Source organism: Notamacropus eugenii, chromosome 2, assembly GCF_028372415.1.
Source record: "Notamacropus eugenii isolate mMacEug1 chromosome 2, mMacEug1.pri_v2, whole genome shotgun sequence".
Classification (NCBI taxonomy): Eukaryota; Metazoa; Chordata; class Mammalia; order Diprotodontia; family Macropodidae; genus Notamacropus; species Notamacropus eugenii.
In genome coordinates, this window is record NC_092873.1 from 307,334,657 (window position 1) to 307,361,447 (window position 26,791).

The window sequence follows — 26,791 nt, forward strand, 5'->3', positions numbered from 1 at the left end:
AATAAACTCTAAAATGATAACAAAATCCTCCTTATATACAACATTATTTTTAGACTATTGTTAAATACATTAAATTTTTCTAAAGGCTCAGAGTGGGTATGTGACTTGTCTATAGTCATGCAAATAGTGAAGTCAAGATTGGAACTCAGGCACTCTGACTTCAAATTAAGTATTTTCTTTCTTGCCACACCTTTTGAAATAATCCCCATTTTTGCTAAATCTTTCTTTATTCTCCTTCTCTTTCCTCCACTTTCCCAAGTGGTACCTTGGTGCAACTCCTATGAGATAACCATTTTCAGCCTATACCCTGACAATATCCCAGAATCACAAAATTTGAGTTTTGGAAAGGGACCATGGTCATCTACTCCAAAAAGTGACTGAAAGTAATCTCCACTGTCCCATGCTTTGTAGGTGGTCACCCTGCCTCTCTTTAAAGACCTCCAAGGGAAGGGAAACCCTCCAAAGTTTGACACAGTTCATGCCAGTTCTTAAGAAGCTTTTCCTAACATCAGGCCTAAATTTACCTCTTCACCAATGCCATCCATTGCTTCTAGTTCTGTCCTTGGGACGCAAAGAGCACAAATCCACATTCTTCTGATATCTAAAGACAGAAATTATGTCTAACCTGGGTCTTTTTCCCCACTAAACATGCCAAGTTCCTTCAACTCATACTCATGTCTAGGCACTTTTAGTCTTTGGTTGCCTCTTCTTGTCATTCTCCAACTTCCCAGAGTTCTTCATAAATTGTAGTTCCCCAAACTGATCCAAATAGTCTGAGTGTGGTCTGCCCAGGCCATATAGAAGTGACGCTATTGCCTCTCTATTTCTGGAAGCTAGTTATTCAAGACGGAAGATGTTATGTTTGGCTTCCCCACTGCCCTACTGACTCAAACGGAGGTGGCATCCACTGAATTCTTAGAACTTTTACAGAAACATTATTGTCTAATGATGTCCCACCCATCTTGTGTAAAAATAGCAGAAACCTTCTCTCACTCACTTTTCCCTTGAGAAAATAGAAACCACAGGTGAAAAGACGTGGTTTTTAAAATGTTTATTCTGAAGTCCTTGTTTAACAGATGTTCATGGAATGCAGCTGGTAGCCCCAACACTCAAAAGAGAGGAACTTCAGCTGCTACTGCAACTGCTACTATCCCCCCCCATGGGGGACAGGTGCCCTCCAGAAGTACAAACAGTACCAATAAATACCCAAAACTACCACCAAATAATTTACATGGCAAGTTAAACCTCACTGACAAAAATAGAATTATAATGGGAAAGTTGATCTCAGGAAGGCTTCAGTCCTGGGAGATCTCATCCAACGACAGAGTTGTTGCATCATTTTTGTTTGATCATCTTTCTTTAAGATGCATTGTCCAAAGACCCTGAGCCCCTCAGTTCAGCTCCAGGTCATCCATATAAGTCTGAACCCAGTCATCTCTGGGGTTGGCACACACCTGACGGCCCCTTTTGGTCAGGAACCTATGAAGTGAGAGGAGGGGAGATGACAGGTCAATGAGCTTTTCACCTGGGTGTGAAGGGTAGTTCTTCATGCCCCCCCCATCCCCCATGCACAACACTGACAACTACCTGCAGACTCCTGGAAGGGTTTAAGGGACAATCCCCACCTTTTGCACCATTCCCCTGGCCCTTTTGAGCCAATCATTTCCTTTCTATTGATCTCCCCAGTAAGGAGACAGTTTGGAAGCCTCCTTCTAGTCTCAAACTTCTGTTGCATCAGATTAATACTGTCCCTCAGGTGAGAATAGTCCTCTCCTTGCTCCCTGGAGAGCAAACCTTGACCTGGGACCATGTGGACTACTGTACTCCTTTGTAGCCAGTTTTCATCTCTGTTGCCTAATCTGTCCCTTTGATCGAGTTACCACTTTTCCTTTTTCCATCCTTTCTCCTTATATTCCCTGAGACAGAGAGTAGGCAGATACTCACACCACAGCTGGTTGGGAACACAGGCTGCTGGTCTCATAATAGTCTGTCACAAATTTTCTGGGGAACTGTTGGCTGACATAGGTGAAGCAACAAGAGGTGGGAGGGTCAGAGCCCACTGCAAAGGAAAGGGAAACATAGAATTAGGGTCATATGTTCATACTATACATTCTTTAGTGGTTAACTATATCCCACAAAAATGTTTTCCAACCAGCATAGTGTGGATGTTGTCTCTCTTATCTCCCTTACCCTGGTTCTTTGTATGCCATGTATGATTCTCATCATGTATAGAGGAGAGTCAGACCTACTGTTCCCATTTTATAGAGGATCCATGGACAAAACATGAAAGTTAGAAGGGCAGAGGATGTCAGAGATCAGCCCACCCAACTTCTGCCTTTTATTGAGAAAACTACTTGCCACAAAGATATTTAGTGATCGAGCTAGAACTAGAACCCGACTTGACTAGAACTCGGTCTAGTACCCTTTCTGTTCTCTTGTTCTGCCTTGAACTTAACCAGCATAAATTGTGAAGGGCATGTTAATACTTTCAAGTTCAATCTACCTAGAAGTGTTCCCCCACACAAGCCCTCATCATATTCTTGTGATCTAACTGACCTTACCCTCTTTCAGAGCTCTAGCCAGCTCATGACCAGAGCCTGGACACAGTGATGGAGGGCAGCAGAAAGCTCACTTACTTGGTGCAGAGGATGCCAGAGAGCTGAAGGCCATGACTATGAGGATGGAGAGGGCAGCCAGAGAGACCTTCATGATCCTGAGAGGAGAGAAGACTTGGAGGAGCAGAGCAGGAGCTAGGAGACTCTGGAGGTCTGTGTCTCTGTCTCATGCTTAAACCCTCTCTTTTTATGGGCTTCTGGAAGCAACTGGAGGAACAGAAAAAGGATGGAAATTCCACAGTAGATTTGATGTCATAGTGAGAGCTGAGAACTGAAAAGTCAGACCAGGAAATGTAACACTGATGTCAAGGACTGAGTTGCTGTGTAGTTTCATCATGGGAGAAATGGGAGGGATAAAGATAGGAGAAATGTGTGTGGCAGGGTGACAAGGGTGCTAAGGGGGAAGTGGTGAACCTGAAAGATCTACAGAGACAGATGAAACATATGCAAAATGAAATAGGAAGGAGAGTTATATCAATCACTGACTTGAAAGGACATTTAATATAACATTCCTACTACTTTGATATCATAATTCCTATGTTTTTGGATTGTAAGTTTAGAGGTGGATGGGTCCTTAGTGATCATCTAACCTAATCCCCACCCTTTACCATAGAGTTTAAATGACTCTTTCAAGGTCTCACAGGCAGCAAGAGGCAGATACTGGAAATGGTCCTTGGTCTGCTGACTCCACATTTTTCCACTTACATCTCAAGGAGACTAGTCCACATAGAGGAACAAACTCTGGTCTTTGTATGGCTCAAATAGAAGTGGTTGGTGCAAATGATGGCAATGAGAGGCAACAGGGAATAATGATTCCTGTTCTTGGAATTTCTACATCTGTCTTCTTATCCAATGATATTAATGGAATGCTGTACATTAAGGTTCCAAACTACTTCAGCATCTATGATTAATAATAATAAATGGCATTTATGTTAAAGTTTTCAAAGCTCTTAAAAATATCATTGTATCTGAGTCTCACAACTACTCAGTGATGTGCATAATATGAATCTATCCCCATTACAAGGTAAACTCATTGAGGATAGAGTCTGTTTAGGGGTTTTCATCATTTAATACTCATCATATCTTTAAGGTAGATAGTACTGGTGTTACTACGTCTATTTCATTCATTAATAAACAGAGACTTGAGGTGAGAATACTTGGGTTCTGGGCCTGTCTCTAAAAATTACTTTGTATATGACCCTAAATCTTATACTATTCCCAAGCCAATCTCCAGTACTCTGAGTTTTCAAGTAGTTGCTGATCTACTTTGGTAGGAGATTCCTTATTAACGAAATCACAGGTTGGAAATATAGCCAAAAAACATGACAGACATTATGCTAATCTTTGGTGATAGGAAGGAAAAACACATATACAGACCCTATGCTCAAGGAGTTTACCTTTCAATGGGGATAGATCTGTACTATGCATATCTCAGGATGGTTTGAGGCTCAAATGCAACGGAATTTTTAAGAACTTTGTTAACTTTAACATAAATGCCATTTATTATCATCAATAAACACCATTTATTAGAAATATCAATTTTATTATTATCATTAATACCATGTATTATTTAGAAATTAATATTCTTTTTAGAAATTAAATTGTTTATTAATGAATTAATAAATATTAATTTAGAAAATAATATCATTCATTATTATTAAGAGATCTGTCCTGATTTAAACCTCATAAGTGGCAAAAGCACAATTCAGCTTCAGGTCTTCTGATCTTAAGTCAGAGTTTCCCAATTATAGGAAAGCTGTCTCCCCCAATTTGAGGGCATGAGACCCTTTGGGGAAAGTATAGGTATAAAGCAGTGACCAGAATTATTGGATATTTTCAAGTCCAGCTTCCTCATCTGGTGATGAAAAAAGTTCACATTAGTCAACCAAAGCAAGACATAGAGAAGACAAAGATGCTGACATAGCCAAGGTGCAGTTGGAGAGATTCAGACCTAGTTAGGTGACCTGACTCAAAGAGCACTCTTTAATGGTTAAAAATAAACATGGAAAAAAATACATCTTCAACATTACCCTTTCCATGAGGCATTTGCCTATTCCTGACCTTCTCCCTAATGACCTCTCTCTCAGCCTGCCTTTATTCAGGGGAGCACTGGAGCCTGCTCTGCTTGTTAAATTTTCAGTGTGAGCATTTATACCTGAGAAATAGGCAACATTATAAATCGAGGTTTGCTTTATTGTTTTGTCCATTATTTAGACTTAAGAAATTGATGTGGAAAAAGTTAATAATTTAGATTAAACTTAAAAGTATGGCAAAAAAAATTAAATAAACATGGCAGGAAGTCTCCGAGATAGTGCCTTGGGCATATGTGCTCAACTTTGTACTATTTGATGAATTATCAATGGCTTGGATAAATGTATAGATAGTATACTCATTAAATTTGCAAATAACATCAAGCTAATGGGGAGGGGATGGAGGGCGCAGTGTGGAGAAGCTAAATGTTCAATGTGTGAGTCAGGATTCAAGATTTCAAAATGGTAGGCCTTTGGTCAGAGTCTAAGAAGGTGAAATTAAACAGGATAATTAAAGTCATGTACTTGAGTTCAAAAAGCAACTTCATACATAGAGAAGAGGTTAGACAAAATTCTTCTGAAAAGATTAAGGTTTTAGTGCCTATAAGTCTTTCAGCCATTAGCTCCCCATTAAGATGTCCTCCTTTTCTAGGTCAAATGCCAAGCATCTATCTAGGTGGCATAATGGTCGGAGCACTACACTTAGACTCAAGAAGCCTGAGTTCACATCTTCAGACACTTTCTTAGCTATGTGACCCTGAACAATTTAATTAACTTCTCAGAATCAGTTTCCTTATTTATAAAATGGAGATTACAATAGCACCTACTTCATAGAGTTGTTGTTATGAAATGAAATAACATATACAAAGTGCTTAGTCAGTTTTAAGGTATAACATTAAGGTTAACTATAATTAAATTATATACAGATACTCTGAGTTTCCCTGTGGTTGACACCAGGAGGACATGGGTCCTCTTCAGAGAAGATTCATAAGTTTGGCCAGTGGTATCCCTCTGCTATGTCTTGCTCCCACAAGTATTTCTCTTTCTGACAGGTACAGTGGACTTCACTTTGGCCTCACTTATAGCAGGGATTTCCCTTTTTTCATAAAAGATCTAGATTTTAATCCTACTCATAGGATAGTTCTCTCTTTCTGGTATAGGAAACCCAACTTCTATCCTCCTCAGAGATGAGCTGTTCATTTCTGACACAAATATTTCCTTCAGCCTTTTGGCTACCAGTTCCCTCTTTGCTTGAAAAACTCCTGCTCAGAAAGAGGTACACAGATCAGTTTCCAAGTACTATCTTCAAATCTTATTCCATTTGGTATCTGTTAAAACTCTTTTTTTGTTGTTGTTTTTATGAACTGAAAAAAACATGAACAAACATGTCACTTCCGTATACAGTGAGTAAAAATAGAGAATTGTGAAACTGCACTGAAATTTACAAAGCTATGAATCTCTATTACGTATTGCTTAGTTTTTTAAGGAAAAGGATGCAGAAGTTTCAAAAATACCCTGTTTGTATAGATCCCTTTGTGAACCTTCTTCTGTTTTCTTCCGTGTATTTTTAAAAGTATAAGTTCTACCCTTCTTTTTCCACTCCTTTTCCCTACTCTCTCTTCACCTTTTCCACACATAAAAGTCCTGCCTTGTAACAAATAAACATAGTCAAGCAAAACTATGATTTGGATGCGATTCAAAATGTATGTCTTCTGAACCTACAGTTCATCACCTCTCCATCAAGATTTGAGAAACATGATCATCCTCAGGCTTCTGGAGTCACCAAATGGTCACTGAATTAATCATAGTTTGTTTTCCTTTACAATATTTTACCCATTATGATATTGTTCTGATTCTGCCTACTTTTTTTCTGCATCCATTTACATGTCTCCCCAGGTTTTCCTAAAGTTATTGTTTTTAATTTTTTCTTACTGTTCAATAATATTCCATGACATTTGTATATCAAAATTTGTTCAGCCAATTTCCAGTTGATGGATACCCCCTTTATTTCTAGTTCTTTGTTCCGACAAAAAAGATTATAGCAAACCTTTTAGGTTTAGACCTTTTGGTCCTTTCCCTCTTTCTTTTAAATCTTTGGGATGCTTGTCTAGCAATAGTATAGCTGGGACAAAGGTGTATGCATAGTTTACTGACTTTGAGAGTATAACTTGAAATTGCTTTCCGTAATCAGATTATAATCAGATCATTGCTTTCTATAATTAGATCAGTTCACAGTTCACAGTTTCAACAACAAGATATTAGTTTGTCTTTCTTCCCACACACCCCCCAAACAGCTGTCATTTACCCTTTTAGTCATCTTCGTCAATCTGAGGTAGGAGTTGGAAACTCTAAGTTGCTTTCTTTAGCATTTTTCTTATTATTAGTGATTGGACAATATTTTCCATATGGTTGTTGGTGACTTACTTTTCTTCTTTTTGAGAATTGCCTTTTATATCCTTTGACATTTTATCTATTAGGAAATGGCTCTTGTTACATATTTGAATCAATTCCCTATAAATTTCAGATATCAGACTGTACTAGAGAAATTTACTGCAAAGATCCATTCACTCCCAGTTAATAGTTTCCCTTCTAATACTAACTGCATTAATTTTACTTGTGCAAAACCTTCAGTTTTATGTAGTCGATGCTGTCCATTTCATTCCTTGTGATAATCTCTACTCCTTGTTTGGGTAAGTATTTTTCCCCTCTCCAATATATTTTCTTCCCTTTTCCTTTATTTTGTTTATGATATGAACTTTTTCATTACATCTCTTCACTCATCTAAAGTTTGAGGCATCTAGGTTGTTCAGTGGATAAAGCATTGAACTTAAAGTTAGGAAAACCTCAGTTCAAATCTTGCCTCAGACACTTATTAGCTGAGTGACCCTGGGCAAGTCACTTGACCTTTCTGCACCTCAGTTTCCTCATCTGTAAAAATAATAACATCCACCTCCCAAGGTTATTATAATGGTCAAACGTGCATTATAAAGTATTTTGCAAACTTTAAAGCACCATATGAATGCTAGATGCTATTATTATGATGGTCTATGATGTGAGATGTTCTTTCAAACCCATTTTATGTCAGGCTGCTCTCCAGTTTTCCCAAAAGCTTTTACTGAATAAGGAGTCCTCATCCCAGTTGTTGGTCTCTTTGAGTTCGTTGAATATTATGTTCTAGTTCAGTAGCTTCCTATCCTCCAGAGTGAAGTCAACAGAAGTAAGGGAAAAAATGCACACAGTGATTATGATAACGTAGAGAAAAATAACCTTAAAGATGAAAGAATGCTGACCAGTGCAAAGATCAATTATGCCATCAGAATATTGATGATGAAACATGGTTAGGCAGAGATGTGATGGACTAAAGGAGTGAGAGGAGAAACATTTTTAGACATGGCCACTGTGCTTCTTTTGCTTAACTCTACCTTTTGGGTACAAAGGAGGACTTCTTTTGGAGAAGTGTAATGTTAATGTAAAGTTAAAGATCTTTCTTGCATTCATAGGCCTCAGGTGGAGCCCTTTAAGGGGAACTTGATTAGGGGAGGCTTGTTTTGTCAGAAGACCTATACCTTTTGTTAATTTCTAAAGAATTAAAGATCTTCCCCACCCATTAAAGGGTCTGCCCATTAAGGGAAGCTTGATTAGGGGAGATTTGTTTTGTAGGAAGACCCATAACTTTTGTTAATTTCTAAGGCATTGGTTCTCAAGGGTCCTGATGCCCTCCAGCTCTGAAAAGTGTATATGTGGTCTGAGGTGAGGTGTTGCTTTGGGGCTTATATTTTGGAAGAAGGTTGGTACACCAGATGAGACTATGGGTAGCAGCTAAGGAGGTACTTCTCCTCCCCGGCTTTGAAAACCCACATGTTAGTACTTCTCTATCTGGTAATGATTTATGTATTGTCTACGGTCAGACAGTTGGAAGCCCTGTCTGTTGGTCTTTCTGTTTATAATTTCTGTTTGTATTTTCTCTGAAATTCAGGGTGCTGAATTTTTTCCCTGAACTAAATGAATGATATATATGCTAGATTAAAGTAGATAGTTGAACCCTCAAAAGTTGCTTTCCTTTTAGAAAAGCAGACCTAAGAACCTGTATAGTAGACCCTCCTGTGAACACCAGGGTCCTTGCTGTTACAAGAAGGAGTGACAAAAAAAAAAAGAGAGAGAGAGAGTTGATTTGGAGAGTGAAGCAAAAATAAAAGAATGAAAAGGTAAAGAACAGCTAAAACAACACAGAGAGAACAGAAGATGGTTCAGATGGGGAAATAAGCAACATGGCAATTTTGATACTATATGTGATAAATTTAAATATGCATTTTAAAAAGAAAACAAAGCAAGAATTTATAGTTTCATATATCATCCTCTTTTCTGTTCTTTATGTGATAAAATGTTAATGTTTGTTAATTGTGTTACATTTATAATAAAAAAGAGAATTTTTTAAAAGTGCAAAGGGGGCCATGTCAATTTGATTTTCATATAAGCAGGCATGATGAAGACATTGCTATACATATTTGGAAACCATTCCCCTAAGGTCAGTGGTTTCATTTACAGAGTTCTGCCTTTTCCTGCTTTTGTCTTAGATTGTGGTTCTCTATAGCCAGGGTATCTCTCTCTCTCTCTCTCTCTCTCTCTCTCTCTCTCTCTCTCTCTCTCTCTCTGCCTCTCTTTCCCTCCCTCCCTCATCTCCCCCACATCCTGATGCCAAAATTGACATACACATACACACAAAATTAGGACATACAGAGATCCAAGCTAGGAGGCAAAGGGATCCCACCACAGACTGAAACCACACAGAGACTGTCCGCAAAAAGACAGAAGCATCTTAGTCAGATATGAACTGGAGTGAACCTTGGTTTCTGCCTGACTCTGGGAGAGAAAAGAGACAGGAAAGGAAACGACATTCTCCTGACCCATGCAGAAATGGGGAGAAGGAAACCAGCCTCAGTCTAGGATTCCTATTCAGCACAAGGAAGGAAAAGAGAACTTCTGGTTTTGCCCTTGAGTTTCCGCCAGAAATTCAAATAGTAAGGCTGAGCAGATTTAGTGGATTTTCTGCTCTCTTCCCCTCAAGCAGAGGTAGGGTGATGTGGTGGTTAGAGGGCTGGACTTGGAGACAGACAGTCTGAGATTCAGATCCCACACTGAGACTGGCTGGGTGTCCCTGTACAACTCACTTAACATGTCTGTACCTAAGGTTCCACATCTGTAATATGGGGATAATAATGAGCCATGGTAAATCCCTCAATAGGTTGTGAGGCTCCAATGAGGAAATCTAAGGAATGTATGTCCTTTGCAAATCTTAGAGCATTTTGTAAATGTCAGCTATTGATGCTGCCATTATTGCTGTTACACAGGAAAAGAAATGAACCAGAATGTAATTCCTAGTCCTAGACTAATCTATTATAATAAAACTAAAGTTCTAAAATAATCATCCATTTCCTCCAAATCTTTTCCATTTTACCCACATAAATATCTATTCTAGAGCTCATTATCCCCATTTTATACCTAGGATAAACAGATATAGAAAAGAGAACAGAGTTGCCCCAGATTATAAAGTATGGGTTTGGAAACCATCTTGATGAAGAAGAAAAAACACTAGATTGGGAGTCAGGGGTGGGGAGAGGCTAGAACTTTGCTTGTGCCACTCACCCCTTGGCAGAGCTCTTCACTTGAATGTTTGATAGGCATCTCAAATTGAACATATTCCAAATAGAGTGCATTATCTTTCCCTTCCTAGACCAGCCCTCTACTTCCAAACTTCCCTGTTCTATGTCAAAGGCACCATCATCTTTCTGGTCACCAAAATTCTCAAACTTGGAGACATTCTCAACTTTCCATCTACCATATCTAATCATTTGCCACATTTTTTCACAGTATCCATGTCCTCTGCAGTCACTCAGCCACCATCCTCCTGTAGCTTCTTCATCCTGAATTGTTGTGAGGAAATCATTTTGCAGGCTTTAAAATCGCATTGAAATGTGAAATCTTGGTCACAGGATCATCACATTTTTAAACAAGGAAGAGACCTCAGAGGTCATCTACCTCATATTGTCTTTGGGATTTTTCTTCCCAAGTACTTTCACATCTGCTATGGCGGTTTTATCACCTCCCAACAACCCCGTGAGGCATGTAGTACATAAGCCATCACAGTGTCCACTGACAACCCAGCCACAACAAGTAACTAATAATAATAATTACAGCACCCACTCTTTGCAAAGCTCTTTATAGTTTAGAATATCTATTCATGGGATTATGGATTTAAGACTCCATAGGACTTCAAAAAAATCACTTAATCCAATGCCTTCACTTTATGGATAAGGAAATTGAGACCCAGAGACATCAAATTTGGTCCCCAAGGTCACATAAGTAGCTCACACACACTAAGATTTGAGTCCCTCAACAGGCTTGTGAGGGAGACAGGAGAAAAAGACTGGGTAACTTGTCTAAGGTCATGTTGCTAGTCCACAGAAGAGGCAAAACTGAGATCTTGAATGGACTTTGTGTTTTTCAAAACAATTGCTCCTCGTAACAATCCTGTGAAATAACATGCTAGCAGGCAATATAGCCCTTATACATCAAGTTATGAAACTAAGATGGGACAGGACTTGACTACAGTCACATACTGAATTCATTAATGATTTGGGATTATAATCTAAGTCTCCTAACCTCCAGTCTAGAACTGGCCATCCCCACTTCATAGATGGAAAAAACTGAAGTGCAGAGAGACGTAGTTTGCCCAAGATCATATAGTCTCTGACAACATCTCAGGTAGGGTACAGGGCAAGCACAGGAGAGGGGCAGACAGAGGACAAGGTAATCAATTATTATATTAAAGTAGTTCATCTGTGAAGGATCTAACCCACAGGACCAAGCACAGGAAAAGACCTTCAAGGACAATCCCCTTTGTTTTATTTATGAGAAAACTGAGACTCAGAGAGAGGAGATTCCTTTGGAAGATAGCAAACCTAGCCACTCTCATTTCAAATTCAGCCCTTTTCCCATTATGCCATGTGTGATCCCTAGAAGAATGTTGAATTGTTGTATCTCTAGTTCCCAGTATGTCACCTGGCACCTCATAGGCACTTAATGCTTGTTGAATAGACTTGTACTGAAAGAATCCAACCTCTTAGATTGGGTTGAGGGTACTAGATCTTAGAGGATATCTCTTCTAGTAGACCTTATATAGGAGGTCCTTTCTCAGATAAGACTGAGGCCCAATTATGTCAGATTCCTGACTATGCTACTTGATATCTGTGTGACCTTAAATAAATCATTTATCCTTTCTGGGCCTCAGTTTCCTCCTCTGTAGAATGAGGGAGTTGGATCTGATGAGTGCCAAGATGCAAAGAATGTAAAAAGAGAAGAGAAAGGAGCCCAGGACAAGAACATTGGGAGTAAGAAAAAGATGAAGAACCAGTGAAAGAGCCAAAAGAAGAGGGGTCAGGCAGGCAGGAGACCATGGGTAGAACAATGTTAGAGAACTAAAGAAGGGAGCAAACATCCAGAAAGAACTGGGGATCAGCAATGTTAAAAGTCATACAGAAGTCAAAGAAAATGAGGACTGAGGAAAAGCCAAAGGATTTAGCAATTAAATCCTTCTAGGCTTCCTCTTAGAGCCACCCCATCCAAACCTCTCTCCCCACGGGCCACAGTGATCCTCCTCACCTTTATCTGAATGGTGACATAGCATTTTCCATTTCCTTTTTTCTTGTCTTCCTCAATTCATTCATGGCAGCTCTCAGAATCTGAATCACAAACAATATGGGGATGTCCCTGAAAAGTGAGTCAAGAAGGGGTAATTGGTGACTTCAACATTTCCAGTCAGGCTGAGGGGGGCTTCAATTTCCACTTTGATGTTTGATTGTGGATTTAAACATGGACTTGGACTATGGAGAGGGAAGAGAAATGTAGGGAATATCCCAGAATATAGTGTCTTCAACAAAGAGAGAGATGGAACCATTTAGTTGAAATGACTATAAGTGGGAAGAAACCCATGAAAAAAAAATTGGAGTTAAGTTCCTCTCTGTTCACATCTAACTACAATCCTCTCTCCATCCCACCCCTCCATCTTTAATTTCTTCCTGTTATTGGATCCTTCCCTGTTGCCTACAAAAGTTGCTCTGCTTTCCTTTTTCCTTTTTCTTAAATAAATGTATATTTTCATTTATGTATACTTCATAATCTATCCCTCCTTATGTCTTCTACCTGGACCTTTAAAAAGCCCCACAAACTAAAATCTTCATCATCAACATACAATGGCCAGACAATGGGGCATTGTTTTGGGCAATATCCAAAAATGTATGTCTTTCTGCATTTCATGTGCATCACCTCTCTGAAAGGAGGTGAGTTATATTTTATCTTTAGCCTTCTCTACCTGGGGTTTGTCATTTGTATTGCCAGAGTTCAAGTCTTTCAAAGTTGGTTTTTTATCTAATGTTATTGTCCCTGTATAAATTGTTCTAATTCTGCTTACTTTGCTTCATATCCCTTCACAGAAGTCTTTCCATGTTCCTCTGAAACTATCCATTTTGCATTTCTTTATTATTTCTCTATTATTATATCACAACATAATAATATTCCATTATATTCCTATACCAAAATTTGTCTAGTCATTCTCCAATAAGAGGATACTTCTCCTCTTAAGAGAAAAAATGTTTCCCAATTTTTCTACTATGAAAAAGTTGCAATAAATATTTTTGTCCACTTTGATCCTCTTTCTCTTTCTTTGATATCTTTCAGACATAAAACTAATAGCAACACAGATGGGTCAAAGAGTAGAAACATTTTATTAACCTTTTGACCATAAATCCAAAATGCTTTTCAGAAGCAATTCACAAGTCCACTAATACTCTAATAGTATATCTACTTCCTATAGCCCCTTTGACATGTGTAATTTTCCTCTTGTCATCTTTGCCAGTTTGTTGCATGACAGATGGAACCTCAAAGTTGCTTAATTTCTATTTCTCTAAATCATTAGTAATTCAGAAACTTATTCATGTTGAGGTTGATAGCTTTTTTCATATGGTTGCTAATAACTTTCTTTGAAAATTGCCTCTTGCTATTCTTTGACCATTTATCTTCTAAGCAATAGCTTGCCCTTTGTACTTAAATTTGAACCAGTTCTTTATATATCTTGGATAAGAGAACTATCAGAGAAATCTGCTGTGTTGTTTTGGTTTTTGGTTTTTTTACCTCCAATTACCAGTTTCCCTTCTAATTTTAACTACACTTGATGTGTTTGAGCAAAACTTTTTATTTAGTCAACATATTTATTTTATCTTGTATTATCTTCTCAAACATTTGTTTAGGCATGAATTCTTTCCCTCTTCACAAATCCTGATAGTAGTAATTTCTTCCTTTCTCATCAATTTTTTATATGATCTTTTACATCTCAGTCATGTATCCATTTGGATTTATCTTGGTATATGGTATGAGGTGTTGTTCTAAACCCATTTTCTGCCAGACCGTCCTGTTTTTCTGATTGTTGCTGTCAAAGAATGAAGTCTCCTCTTTCCTAGACAAGATGTTCAATAGACTTTGCCATTCCCCTCAAGCTATCATCCTATATGTTTCCTTTATTTCACTGTTAAACTCAAGAGAAAGAATAGTATACCTTGGCTGTTTACATTTCCTCACTGATTAGCACTAAATCCATTACAATCTACCTTCCTGCTCCATCCAGTGCACTAAGATAGCTTTGTTTTTTATGGGTTGACAATAAGCTTTTATATCTCCTAAATTCTTTGATCCTTCCTCAACCCTCATCCTCTTTCTGAAGCTTTCAACATTGGTGACTACCAGCTCCTCACTTGACTTCTCTGACACTGCTCAATCCTGGTTCTCCTGCCTGTCTGACCACCCTTCCTAGGTCTCATTTACTGACTCTTTATACTCCTCTTAGCCCAAAGCCCTTTCTCTTTCCATTCCTCCTTTTGGTGAACTCATCTACCTCCTCTATTCAAATGACTCTTAAATCTACACATTCACTCTGAAAGTCTCCTAAAGTCCCTGACCACCTGGATGTCCTGTTGGCACCTCAAACTCACCATGTTCAAATATGAATTTATCACCTTTCTCTTAACTTTTTCTCTATTGTTGACACCAGCTTCTAATTCAGTCTTCTTCAAAATCAAACAAAAGTGTTTATCATTTTTTTACATCAACATAACTTCCAAATGACTCCCCTCTCCCTTGTAACAAGGAAGTATAACCAAGAAAAACAAGCCACACATTGAATGAGTAAAAAAATATATGTCTCATTCTATACCTCTAGTCTAACACTTCTCTACTGAAAGGTCAATAGAATGCCCCACCAGTCATCTTTTGAAATCATGATCCATCATTACTCTGATCAAAGTTTATAAATATCTCAGTGCTGTTTGTCCTTACATTATTGAAGTCACTATGCACTTTCTTTTCCTTGTTCTACTCACTTCACTCTACGTAAATTCATAGAACTCTTTCTGGGTTTCTCTGAACTCTTATGAGTGATTTCTTACTATAGTGTAATTAAAAAATATGTCACACTTTGCTTCACCATTTCCAAATTTCCTTCCACTTCCTTTTCTACCCCCAAAAAAATGCGGCTATAAGTACTTTTGTATGTATAAAACCATTGGCTCTGTCTTTGACTTCCTTGGTGTGTATGTCTAATAATGATATTTCTAAATCAAAATCACCTTAATGGGGTTTCTAGCATAATTTTAAATTGTAGAAGAGTTGGGAGAAATTCATGGCTCTATCAGTAATGTATCTGTGTGTCTGTCTTCCCATAGTCCCTCCAATATTTACCGTTTTTACATTTTGTTATTGTTGCCAATCTATCGGGTGTTAGACTCATCTTTGAATCTGTTCTCTGACATCCAATCAATGGCCAAGTCCCGTTGATTCTACCTTTACAACATCTCTCATATCCATCCTCTTTTCTCCACTCAAACTGATACCACTCTGATTCAGGCTTTCATCATTTCTTGTGTGTACTCTCTTAATGGCCTCTTAACTGGCCTGCAAGTCTCCAGTGTCTCCTCCAATTCATTTTCCACACAGTTGCCAAAATAATCTTTTTAAGATGTAGGTCTCTCTCTTCTCTCTCTCTCTCTCTCTCTCTCTCTCTCTCTCTCTCACACACACACACACACACACACACACACACACACACACACACATATACACATATACACCTGTCACCAATCGATGGTGAGCTCCTTGAGGACAGGGACTTTCTTTTTGCCTTTTTTATGTCCTCAGTAATTAGCACATAGTCTGGCACATAATAGGTGCTTAATAAAGGTTTTTGACTGACTGAATGCTCAACAACCTTCAGTTACCCCCTATTTTATCTATGATAAAACACAGACTCTTCAGCACAGCACAGCACACCCTCCACAGTTTGGTTCCAATTCACTTTCCAACCTTTATTTCGTATTACTCCCCTTTGTTCTCTATATACCATGGTCAAGCTAGACTACTAGTTGTTTTTTCTTGATTTCAACATGCCATCTCCCATCTCTGGGCTTTCACAAAACTCTTCCCCATGCTTGGAATTTAACCTCTCTTCATATTTGTTTTTCAGGATTCTTCATTGACTTTGAGATTCAGCTTAGAAAGAAGCCTTTCTTCACCTTCTAGCTATAAGTACTCTCTTTCACGTTTTCCTAAAATAACTTGCCTAGATCTCTCATTCGACCTAATACTTGACAGATTTTTTAGATAATAAATGTTTATTGTTTGATACCATCACTCTTTACCTCATACTAGATTCATTTCGATATATGCTATTTCCTACCCTCCAACTCCAAATAGAATGTAGCTCCCTGATGGCAATAACTGGATTATATGTTATCTTTGTATCCCTATCATAGGAAGCAATGTCATGTAGCACATAGAGAGCTGGCCTCCAATCCATGCAGTTTTGGGGTCAAGTCTTGTCTCTAACATGGGATATGAGTCCCTTGATCTCTCAGCATTCTAGGCAACCCCATAAGACCAGCTACTGTTGTGCATTGTGAGTGAGCTTTCTGACTGAGGAGTTTCCCATACCAGGGACATCAAAGGACTAGTCCACAGAAGTCCTTCTTGGTCCCTAGAATGAGATCGACACAAATGTTCTTTGAATAAATGGGTGATTGAATAGCCATGCAATTGATCAGTCCATTAAGTTGTTAAGGTTGAAGGTCTGAGTACATCTGAAGTTGTTTGTCCTGGGCAAATTCAAGTACTCAGAGCTATCATTTATTTTATTTTGTATTTTTTTGCTTTGTTTCATTTCACAAAGAAGCAAGCTATGCTAAAGAAGGGCTAAAAGCGAGGTATACCTGAATTCAGGTCTTGCCTCTCACACATTCTGGCCTGACATTTACCAGTTCTCTAAGTTGCTAAGAAGGTGCTGGCCAGCATTAGCAAAGGAAATGTTCTTACCTGGGAATTCCTTACACCAAAGGAATCACAAATCCACTGCCTATCTTTATTCCAATGATTTAATGATTGAAACCCTGACCTAAATGTTCCCATCTCCCTTTCCCTCCACCCCCAATCTTCCTGACTTTCCCCAATGCATTTCTCTTTCTCTCTAGGGTGGGGAAATTAATGTTATTTATTTAATCATGAGACTCTGGGGTAGCCTCTTGTCTGTGGTTAGAACCATAATACGGCACATCAAAAGTTTTAACTCCTTAAAAAGGAAACTAACTGGACAGCCTATATATACCGCAGCTCTCATGGGGAGGAACTGACTATTAATAGCGACAAACTGACACACTTCTCTCTAACTTGTTAAAAAAGCTAATTTCCCCCTTCTACCCTCTTCCCCCTACAACTGTTTCCCCATTGCCCATACCTTTTAAGGCTTCAGAACCAAAAGAAGAAATCATGACTATTCTTGGATATTCTGGGGTCATGTGGCCACACAGGGTGCCCTTTGGTTGTGCAAGTGGTCTCATGACATCAACTTTACTAAGAAAATTTCTATCTTCCAATCTTTCCTAAGTCCCAGCATTTCCTATAAAAAAGAAGTCAGGCACTTAGTTGGTGACAGAGGGAGCCAGAGAACTCAGAAGTCTCTCCCAGCTGAAGGGCTTCTCACACTCCTAGAACCCCTGCCCTTCAACAACATCATGAGAAATTCTGTGGCTATCTTCTCGGTCCTCATCATGGCCACTGCCTTCTGCTATCAGGTGTCTTCATTAACAGGTCAGTATTTTTTCCCTTCTCCCTTTTTTTTTAAATCATCCCTCTCTTTCTAATTGGGAGGAGAGATAATTTTGAAGAGGCAGGGACCAGAGAAAAGCACCTGTAACATGTGGACTGAGATTCTTCTGTGAAAATATGGCATGAAACCCACTCCAGGTTTCAAAATGACTTGGACCATTCCTCAATATGATTCTGTCTCCAAAATGAGAAAATTCCCCATGTACAGGATTTGATCCTCACCACAATCCTATGAGTGAAGTGCTATGAAGTGCTCATATCCATTTTAAAGATTAGGAAACTGTGATTCAGAATGGTTAAGTGACTTGCCTAGGGACACAAAGCTCATAAGTTTCTGAGGCAGAATTCAAAGTTTAAGTTTTCCTAACTCCAAGTCCCAAGTCCTGTTCACTATGACAGGATACCATTCATAAGAAAGAAGGAAGGATATCTGGGGGAAAGAAGAGATGTCTCATGTCTCCCCCAAGTCTCCTTTGATCTTTCCACATCACTCTAAGCCCAGTGGTGTTGAGTCATCCTATCTCCACTTCCGCTACAGAATGACACCCACCTCACAGTGTTTCTTTCCATACAGTTGGGTCTGTCGCTCCCACTGCTTGCTGCTTCTCCTACACCTCCCGGAAGATCCCTCGAGCAGTTGTGGTGGATTTTTATGAGACCAGTGGCCAATGCTCCCAGCCAGCCATCATGTGAGTAGAGGTGCCAATGGCCATGTTTGGGGAAGAGAGGCAAGGGTTATATAGGGAGAAGCTGTCAGGACCCAGGAAAAATAGTTTATAGTCCCTGCTAAAATAAATTAGGAGAAACTCAACTGGGTCTCCCCAAAGAAAGCTTCCATTTGCCCCATGATTCTGAGGCACTGGGGCTGGTGCTCTATAAGGGACAGATAGAAAATGAAAAAACACTGATCTGTTACTTCAAGCCTAGGTTGGAGCACGTAGAGGGACAGTTTGGAGTTATTTTCACTTGAAGATGAGGGCAAAGGAGAAGGAAAACAAAGAGAGACCAAAGTCCCCCAAAGCAATGCTGGTCCAATCTTTAGATCTCAAGATCCTTTTATAGTCTTAAAAATTACTGGGGGGTCCAAAGAGCTGTTCTTTGGAACAGCTCTTTGGATATGTTTTATCATATTAAAAAATATTTAAAAAAATATTAAAATATTAAATATTAAAATATTAAAATATTAAAAAATATTAAAAATTTTAAAATATTAAATATTAAAATATTAAAAAAAATTTAACATCTTAGAATTATTATAAATACTTTTGAAAGGGTCTTTGGGACTCTAGGGTTCCCTGGATTATACTTTGGGAGCCGCTGCCACAAAGAATAGATATGAATTGAGGGAGGGATTTGGGTTCTCAAGGATATAAGGGTGAGCCCCCCAAGAAAAGGAGAATGGGCTTGAGCTGCCTCTATGTCAGAGGGAAGAAGAAACCCAGATCTGGTGGTAATTTCCTCTTCTTTCCCTAGAAGTTAAATTTCTCTATTTTTCATCTTTTTGTTTCTTGTATCACAGATTCCTCACCAAAAAGGGTTATCAAGCCTGTGCCAACCCTAGTGAGCCATGGGTCCAGAAGTATACCAAAGAGTTGAAGTGAAGAAAGAACTGGAAGCATGGGAGAAAGATTGCAAGTTCCTTCTGGGTTGAAGAATAAGCTACCAGAGCCCCCAGTGGCAACATCTGAGTCAAGCTGGCCTTGACTCAAGGATCCGGAATGTCCCCTGACTTTAACTACTTTAACATATTTAATGGTCATAACTTATTTCCATTGTTGAATTATGTTATTTATCAGATGTTTGTGGGGAGGGCCTACATGCCAAACTCTCTCTCCATCTCCCTGACCCTTCTCCATCACCTCAATGACTGATCTCATGGTGCTAGTGTCTATATGACATGGTGAAAAAGTGACTGATCCACAGGTATCTCCTGAATATCTGCTATGAGCCATGATTTTCTTTGCCCAGAGCCCTTGAAGAGAATAAAGATATATTTTTAAAATAAATAAATTAAGCTACTTTGGACTGAACGTGAAGCTATCTTTTGTTTCTTTTTCTTATGGAACCTTGAACAAATTGCTTTTCCTTCCTGGGCCTTGGTTTCCTCCTATGTAAAATGAGAGTATTAGAATAGATTGCTTCCCCTGCCATGAGCTTCAGTTTCCTCACCTGGAATATTCAAGTCTTGGACCACATGGTTTTTGAGGTCCTTTCAATCTCTTTACAGATGAGTCTATGATCCTATGATTATATCAGGTTTTCTGGATAAACAGAAGGATTTCAGAGAAAGTCAAAAAAACTTTAATAAAGGTTAAGGGGTCCCTGAGATCAGAGCATAGAAGGGGCTGGAGAATAGTGACTAGGAAGCGGTTTAAAACTTTTCTATAATAGTACTGGTAGTAACAATTCTATCTTCCTTTACAAAGCAGTGATTCTCCTTAAAAGCAAGCTTTGCACATCCAACCCTATTTTATAGCTCCCAAGGAGAGATGACATCCTGCAATTGAAAGAGTGCTGGCCAGCTTCCAGGCCCTATTCCAATCAGTTGCCTGCTCCTATCCACATCACCTCCACAAAATCTGTTCTAGTCACATAGCCACCACCTTAGATCAAGCCTTCATCCCCTCTAGCCTAAGCTATTCAAATTGCCTCTTAATTAGAAACTCAAACCTCCCTTCTGTCTAATCTATCCTCTATGTAGCAACCAAAATAATCTTCCTGAAGCACAGGGTCAGATTATGTAATTCTCCTCTTCAAAAATCTTCAGTGGCCTGCCAAAGGATTATTTTATAGAGCTAGAAAAAAATAATAACAAAATTCATCTGGAAGACCAAAAAAAGTCAAGAATATCAAGGGAATCAATTTAAAAAAAAAAAAAAGCCTAGCCTTTCTTATTGTCCCATCTACCTGAAGTTTCAATCCCACCCTTTCTTTTTTATATTATTATTTATGTATTTTGTATTTAGTAGTATTATGATTTCTTCTATGCTCCTTTTCTCTTTAATTTTGCTTAAAAATACAATATCCTTTTTGTTGTACTTGGCTTCCTTTAGCAATCTTGGCTCATTCTGAGATTTACATTCTTGACCCTGTTTTCACAGGGTTGTGCCAAACTCTTAGACTCATCTTCCATTGCCTGACCTTCCTTCTACTTTCTATATGGATCTTTAAAAAATTGTTGTACACAAACTGATGCAAAGTGAAGGGAGCAGAACCAGGAAAGCACTGTATAGCAACATTGTATGATGGTCAGCCTGAATGACTTAACTATTCTCAGCAATACAGTGATCCAAGGCAATTCCAAAGCATGCATGATGAAAAATGCTATCCATATCCAGAGAAAGAACTGATGAAAGCTGAATGTAGATAGAAGCATGCTATTTTTCACTTTTGGTGGGGGGAAGGGGAGTTAGCTCATCTTCTTTCACAATGTGATTAATATGAAAATATATTTTGCATGATTGCACATGTATAACCTATATCAAATTGCTTACCATCTCAGAAAGGGGAGAGTTGAGAGAGGGAGTAAAAAAATTTGGAGCTCAATTTTTTTAATGGCTGTTAAAAATGATCTTTATATGTAATTGGGAAAAATAAAATATTATTTAAAAACAAAAAAATAATTTGGCTGGTGAATGCCTTATATGTCTACTCTCGTCTCTTCAGATAACTCAGTTTCCCTCTCCTTCAGAATTGTTTCCTTTTGTGTCTTCAAAGTTTCTTTCATGAGGGTTTTCCAACCCTCCCAGGCTGACATGTGCAACAGAATTTTAGTCTATAGGGTCCTGCCCATTCCTTCTTCTTAACTCTTTGAAACCTGCTCTCCCAAAATTAGTGTGCAGATCCTATGTTCATCTTTTCTTTCCTCTATCACAAATTCTAAGAGGTAGTGGTCACTCTTTTCCCAACCCCTTAAAATTCCCATAATCTCCACCCCAGCAAACAGAGTCCACCCCACCTTCCTTCATTAGTGAGAAACCAGTATTTCTCCATGTTGGTTCTTTCACCTTTTTAATGAAGAAATTATCATGAAAGCAAGTTAAGAAGCTAATAGCTCTTCTGCTTATGGCAGAGAATTCCAGCAGTTGTCTGCATAATGGAAAGCCCCTATCATTACTGTATCATACCTCTGTGCCAGGCTTGTAACATTTCTTAAACTTCTTATCTATTTCCTATTGAGCAGTGGGTTTCTTTCTTTTGCATCAACATTGCAACATACTGTGTGCTGGTGAGTGTTATAGTCTAAGTTTGTGGCTTGTGCTTTACCAGAACCCTTAAAACTGTACATAACAGCACGGTTAGTCATAACTGATAAAGCTCTGAAGTTTGTGCACTCTATCCCTGTCTATCAGAATTATACCTGTTAATATTGCTGCCAGTTTCCTATTCCTAGATAACTTAGGGAGCAGCGAGGTGGATAGAGCACCAGACCTGGAGTCAGGAAGATTTAAGTTCAAATCCAGCCTCAGACACTTACTAGCATTGTGACTCTGGGCAAGTTACTTAACCCGGTTTGCCTCAGTTTCCTCCTCTGTCAAATGATATGGAGAAGGAAATGGTAAACCATTACAATCTCTTTGCCAAGAAAACCCCAAATGAAGAGTAGCTATGTGGCACAGTGGATAGGTCACAGAGCTTGGAATCAGGAAGACTCATCTTCCTGGGTTCAAATCAAGCCTCAGACACTTACTAGTTGCAAATCACTTAACCCTGTTTGCCTTAGTTTCTTCATCTGTAAAATGAGCTGGAAAAGGAAATGGAAACCCACTCCAGTGTCTTTGCCAAGAACATCCCAAAATAGGGTCATGAAGAATTAGACATAACTGAAATGACTTAACAACAGCAACAAAGATGATAAAACAAATAGAGTACTAGGTTCAAATCCTGCCTCAGACACTTTCTTAGCTGTATAACCTTGGGCAAATGACTTGACCTGTCTCAGCCTCAGTTTCCTAATCTGAAAAAAGTTGGGAATAATAATGTGTTAGCACCTGGAGAACAGGAACTGTCTTTTTTATTTTTCTAAATTTCTAGCATTTAGTGCAGTGACTGGCACATACTAGGTGCTTGTTGACTTGATTTCCTGATTCCAAGCCCAGCACTCTATCCATCACCTCCAAACTACCCTTCCCTACCCTGAACTGGAATGGACAGACAACACATCCAAATGTTATATCTTTGAAATTCTGAGACTGCGACAGTTACCTTCAGCCCTCACTGTTCATAGCCCATTTCCTGAGAAGGATCTCTTATTTAAAGGGGTTATACCAAGCCTCATTATTAATGATGGGATCAGGGGAGGATACACTATTCCACTTTCTACATTAGAAATCCTCAGTCATAATTTAATTTCTTTTCCCTTTTTACTCTAATCTTAGTTTCCTTACTTTAGGAAGATTGTACTCCTTGTCAGTATTTTGAAGAAATATATTTGTATCCATTCCAAGAATGCTTTCTTACTTTCATACTTCTCAGTCATCTACTGCCTATAAAGAGAGAGAAAGTCTCAGCCCAGGCTGTGTGCATCCTGAGAGCTCTGCATCTGCTCCTGCAAGTGCTTTCCTCCTACCTCCAAAGACCATAATCTCCTTGGCTGTCCTCTCCCTTTGGTACATGGCCTCTGTTTTGAAGCTAAACCATTTGGAGAATATAATGATTTTCCTACCTTTTGACTCAGTCCCAGAGTGACTGATAGCATAGACTGATGATGAGTATGGAAGAGCTACCTGTCATCACTAACATCACTGTCTGAGCTACTATGAAATTAGGAGTATGCTCAGGAGAATCTCTCCTTACCTTCCATCCCAGAAGGGCAAGGGATTCTCTGTCACTCATTAAATCCACTTCTTTGGCTCTTGGGAAAGTGGCTTGATATGGACCAATCCACCCTGGAGTATGTAGGAAAATTGTTTCTGTATGTCTTTCCCAGAATTCGAGGATATAACCTCTGGATACCAAGGAACAGTCAGATTCGGGACGTTCAGGGCTGCTTGTACCACCTGGTGCCCTAGCATATTTAAGGACACTGGAAAGAAGGAGAACAGCAGGAACATGGCTGTAATGCCTTCCCCCAGGTGGATGCAACGTGGATCCGACTAATGGAGAGACTGGAACAAAAGGAGAACTGGCATGTCCTGGGGCTATATTTTCCTCAGGATTTTCTCCTCCAGTCTTAATTAGTTCTCCCATGCATGGAGATAAGATAACCCAAGGATTCAGAATCTAAGGCCCCAAGTTTCAAGTCCAGCTATACCATTTATTGGCTATGTCAACCTGGGTAAATTCCTTCACCTTTGAACCTCAGTTTCCTCATCTGCACGACCTTTCTCAGGGAGTTGTAATAGAGACCAAATGAGGACATATCTGTAAAAACATTTTGCAAGCTATAAAAGTGATAAAACTGCAAATGCTCCAAAAGTTTCCAGTTTCATGGTTGAAGGCACTCCTTCTCCTGACAAAAACCATATAGGCAATGTGGAGTAGTGGACAGAGTAATATCTTTAAGAGCATGATTTAAATCCTACATTAGACACTTACTAGCCTTGCAACACTGAATAATTTAAGGCATTCATGCATGGTGCCTCCGTTTTGAGCCCTGGACCTGAATTCAAATCTAGCCTCAGATACTTACTAGCCTTGTGATCCTGGAAAAGTTACTTAACTTAGCTTTCCTCAGTTTCCTCACCTGTAAAGTGGGGATCATAATAACCCTTACTTTACTGGTTGTAGTGAGGATCAACGTAGTATTTGTAAAGTTCTTAGCAAAGTGCCTGGCACATAGTAAGTGCTGAATAAATATTTATTTCCTTCCTCTTGCCCTTTCTTAGGTTCTTCCCCACTTACAATCTATGATTCTGTGGTTGTAAGCTCACAACTCATCTAAGTCTGCCAGTCCTGTATGACTCATGACCATGTCTTCCAACAAATCAACCACAGAAAGATCAACTCAAAGTTGACACTGATGAAACACTCAGAATCCACTACCTTTGGGAAATTATACAGTTCTTTAATAACTCCACAAATTTCCTGGAAGCAAAGGCCCATTTTAAGAAAATATCAATAATCCTTCCATAAGTATCTTGCCTATGACACATATTAGCTTTGTGACCATGGACAAATGAGTCTTCAGTACTGACAGCAACACTCTAACACAGTAAATGACAAACAGCAGCCAGTCTGCCTCAGTGGATGTACTTTCCACACCAGGATGTCCCCACCCAGGTCTAGACTAACAGAGTCAAAAGAATCAAGGGGGAAGCTCTCCTGCATTCAGAACAGGTATCTTCATGCCACCCTTTTCCTTCCTGCTCCATATGTAATGCTTGTTCTGTGACGTATAAAAAGTTCAAGAGACCTAATTTCTGGGTAAGTAATCATTTTATTCATTATGGCAAATTGAGTAATTAATAAAAGGATTGGTCATTTGGCCATCTCTCATGGACCAAAGATGGATCGTGGTGGCTTCTTAACCCCTGTATGTTCTTGGGAGAGGGGGTGTTCCTGCAGGTGTTAACAATTAGTGAGAAGAATGAATTTATAATGAGAGATGGGCCTATTCTAAAGAGGGGCTGAGGGACAATTGTGTCACTTTTACTCCCAGTCCCAGGCAATCTAGACAAAGAATCTACCCCCTACCCACAGAACACAATGGGCTTTCCCTCCTGAGTGGGGTCTGAACAAGATTGAGGAGAAAGTTAATCTAATCTCTATCAGTCCTTCAGATGCTGATCTGGCATAGCGGAAATGGAGGAAATAGGAAAGGAAAAAATCCTGGGCTTCCCCCAATAATCCATCTTACTTTAATCAAGAACATATATCATTCACTCAGTTCAGGGGGAAAAAAGTCAGCACCCTGAACTTCATAGAAAATACAAACAGAAATTACAAACAGAGAAGAAAGACCAACAGACACAAGGCTTCCAACAGTCTGACCTTAGTTAATGCATACACCACAGATCAACAGACAGATCCAGCTATTTGACCATTACGTACATACATAGTTATCAGAGAGAGAAGCACCAACATCTGGGTTTTCAAAGCTTGAGGGGGGAAGTTGGGGGGAAGAAGGGAAGGCTCCTTAGCAGGTACCCAGAGTCTCTCACATGAAAATTCTCCCAATGATTGAGCCCAAAGCAAAATCTCACCTCAGAGTATGTAGACACTTTTCAGAGCTGGACCCTCATTAGAAACAAAAAGTATGGACCTTCCTACAAAACAAGCCTCCCCTAATCAAACTTCCCTAAAGGGAAATTAAAATGGACTCCATCTGAGGTCTATTAATGGGTGAGAAAGCTCTTAACTCTCATTAACACAAATTAACATTATTTTGTGGACCCTCATTACAGTGGGGCCCACAGCACTATCACTAAATATATAACACCCCAAATGCCAACTGCTTCTGCTATGACCACCACAAGATTCCCAACATGGTGGATTTTTATGAAACCAGCAGCCTATGCTGAAGTGAGTGAAGTGAGCAAAACCAGGAGGATGATTTGTGCAATAATAACAGTGTTATAAAGAAAAACAACTGTGAAATCAGTCAGGCAACAAGCATTTATTAAGCACCTACTTTGGGCTAGGCACTTGTAATCTAAAGGGATTACATAGACTGCGCAGTACTGTTTTTTTAGGTTGGGATCTTAAGATACAATGACATGCACTAAAACAAGCTTAAGAGGTAATTAAGTTTTATTACTACAAATAATGCAAGTTAGCAAATGTATACATATAAACAGTAGATAATAGTTAAGACAGAATAAAAAAAAGAAAAAGCATACTTTACCAGTCAAGTCCGAGTTCCAACACTTTGGCACAACTGGGGAGGCTGAAAGGGGGGAGCAGTCAGTAAAGGTCCTGGATGGGGGAGCAGAAGCAGGCATCCTCACTTCTGCAGCAAAAGACCTCCAAAGATCCATCTCTCACCCAGTCCTTTTATACATGTAA

At 39.1% G+C, this 26,791-nt stretch overlaps 2 protein-coding genes across 3 annotated transcripts; one reads left to right on the plus strand and one right to left on the minus strand.

Annotated features, from left to right (window-relative positions):
* Positions 1-1,036: 1,036 nt before the first annotated feature.
* Positions 1,037-26,791, minus strand: LOC140527745 (C-C motif chemokine 4-like). Of its 2 annotated transcripts, XM_072644897.1 has the most exons (5): positions 26,631-26,791; positions 12,305-12,412; positions 2,637-2,822; positions 1,945-2,059; positions 1,037-1,479 (listed from the first exon to the last, which is right to left on the minus strand). In XM_072644897.1, the coding sequence occupies exons 3-5, from the start codon at positions 2,707-2,709 to the stop codon at positions 1,392-1,394; spliced, it is 276 nt and encodes a 91-aa protein (XP_072500998.1). In that variant the 5' UTR covers positions 2,710-2,822; positions 12,305-12,412; positions 26,631-26,791; the 3' UTR covers positions 1,037-1,391. The 2 variants fall into 2 exon arrangements, with proteins under 2 accessions (XP_072500998.1, XP_072500999.1); XM_072644898.1 differs by lacking the exons at positions 12,305-12,412; positions 26,631-26,791 and having other exon boundaries at positions 2,637-2,861.
* LOC140527746 (C-C motif chemokine 4-like) lies at positions 17,670-19,872 on the plus strand. Its single transcript, XM_072644899.1, has 3 exons — positions 17,670-17,827; positions 18,420-18,534; positions 19,365-19,872. Exons 1-3 carry the CDS (start codon positions 17,752-17,754, stop codon positions 19,444-19,446), a joined length of 273 nt encoding a protein of 90 aa, XP_072501000.1. The 5' UTR covers positions 17,670-17,751; the 3' UTR covers positions 19,447-19,872.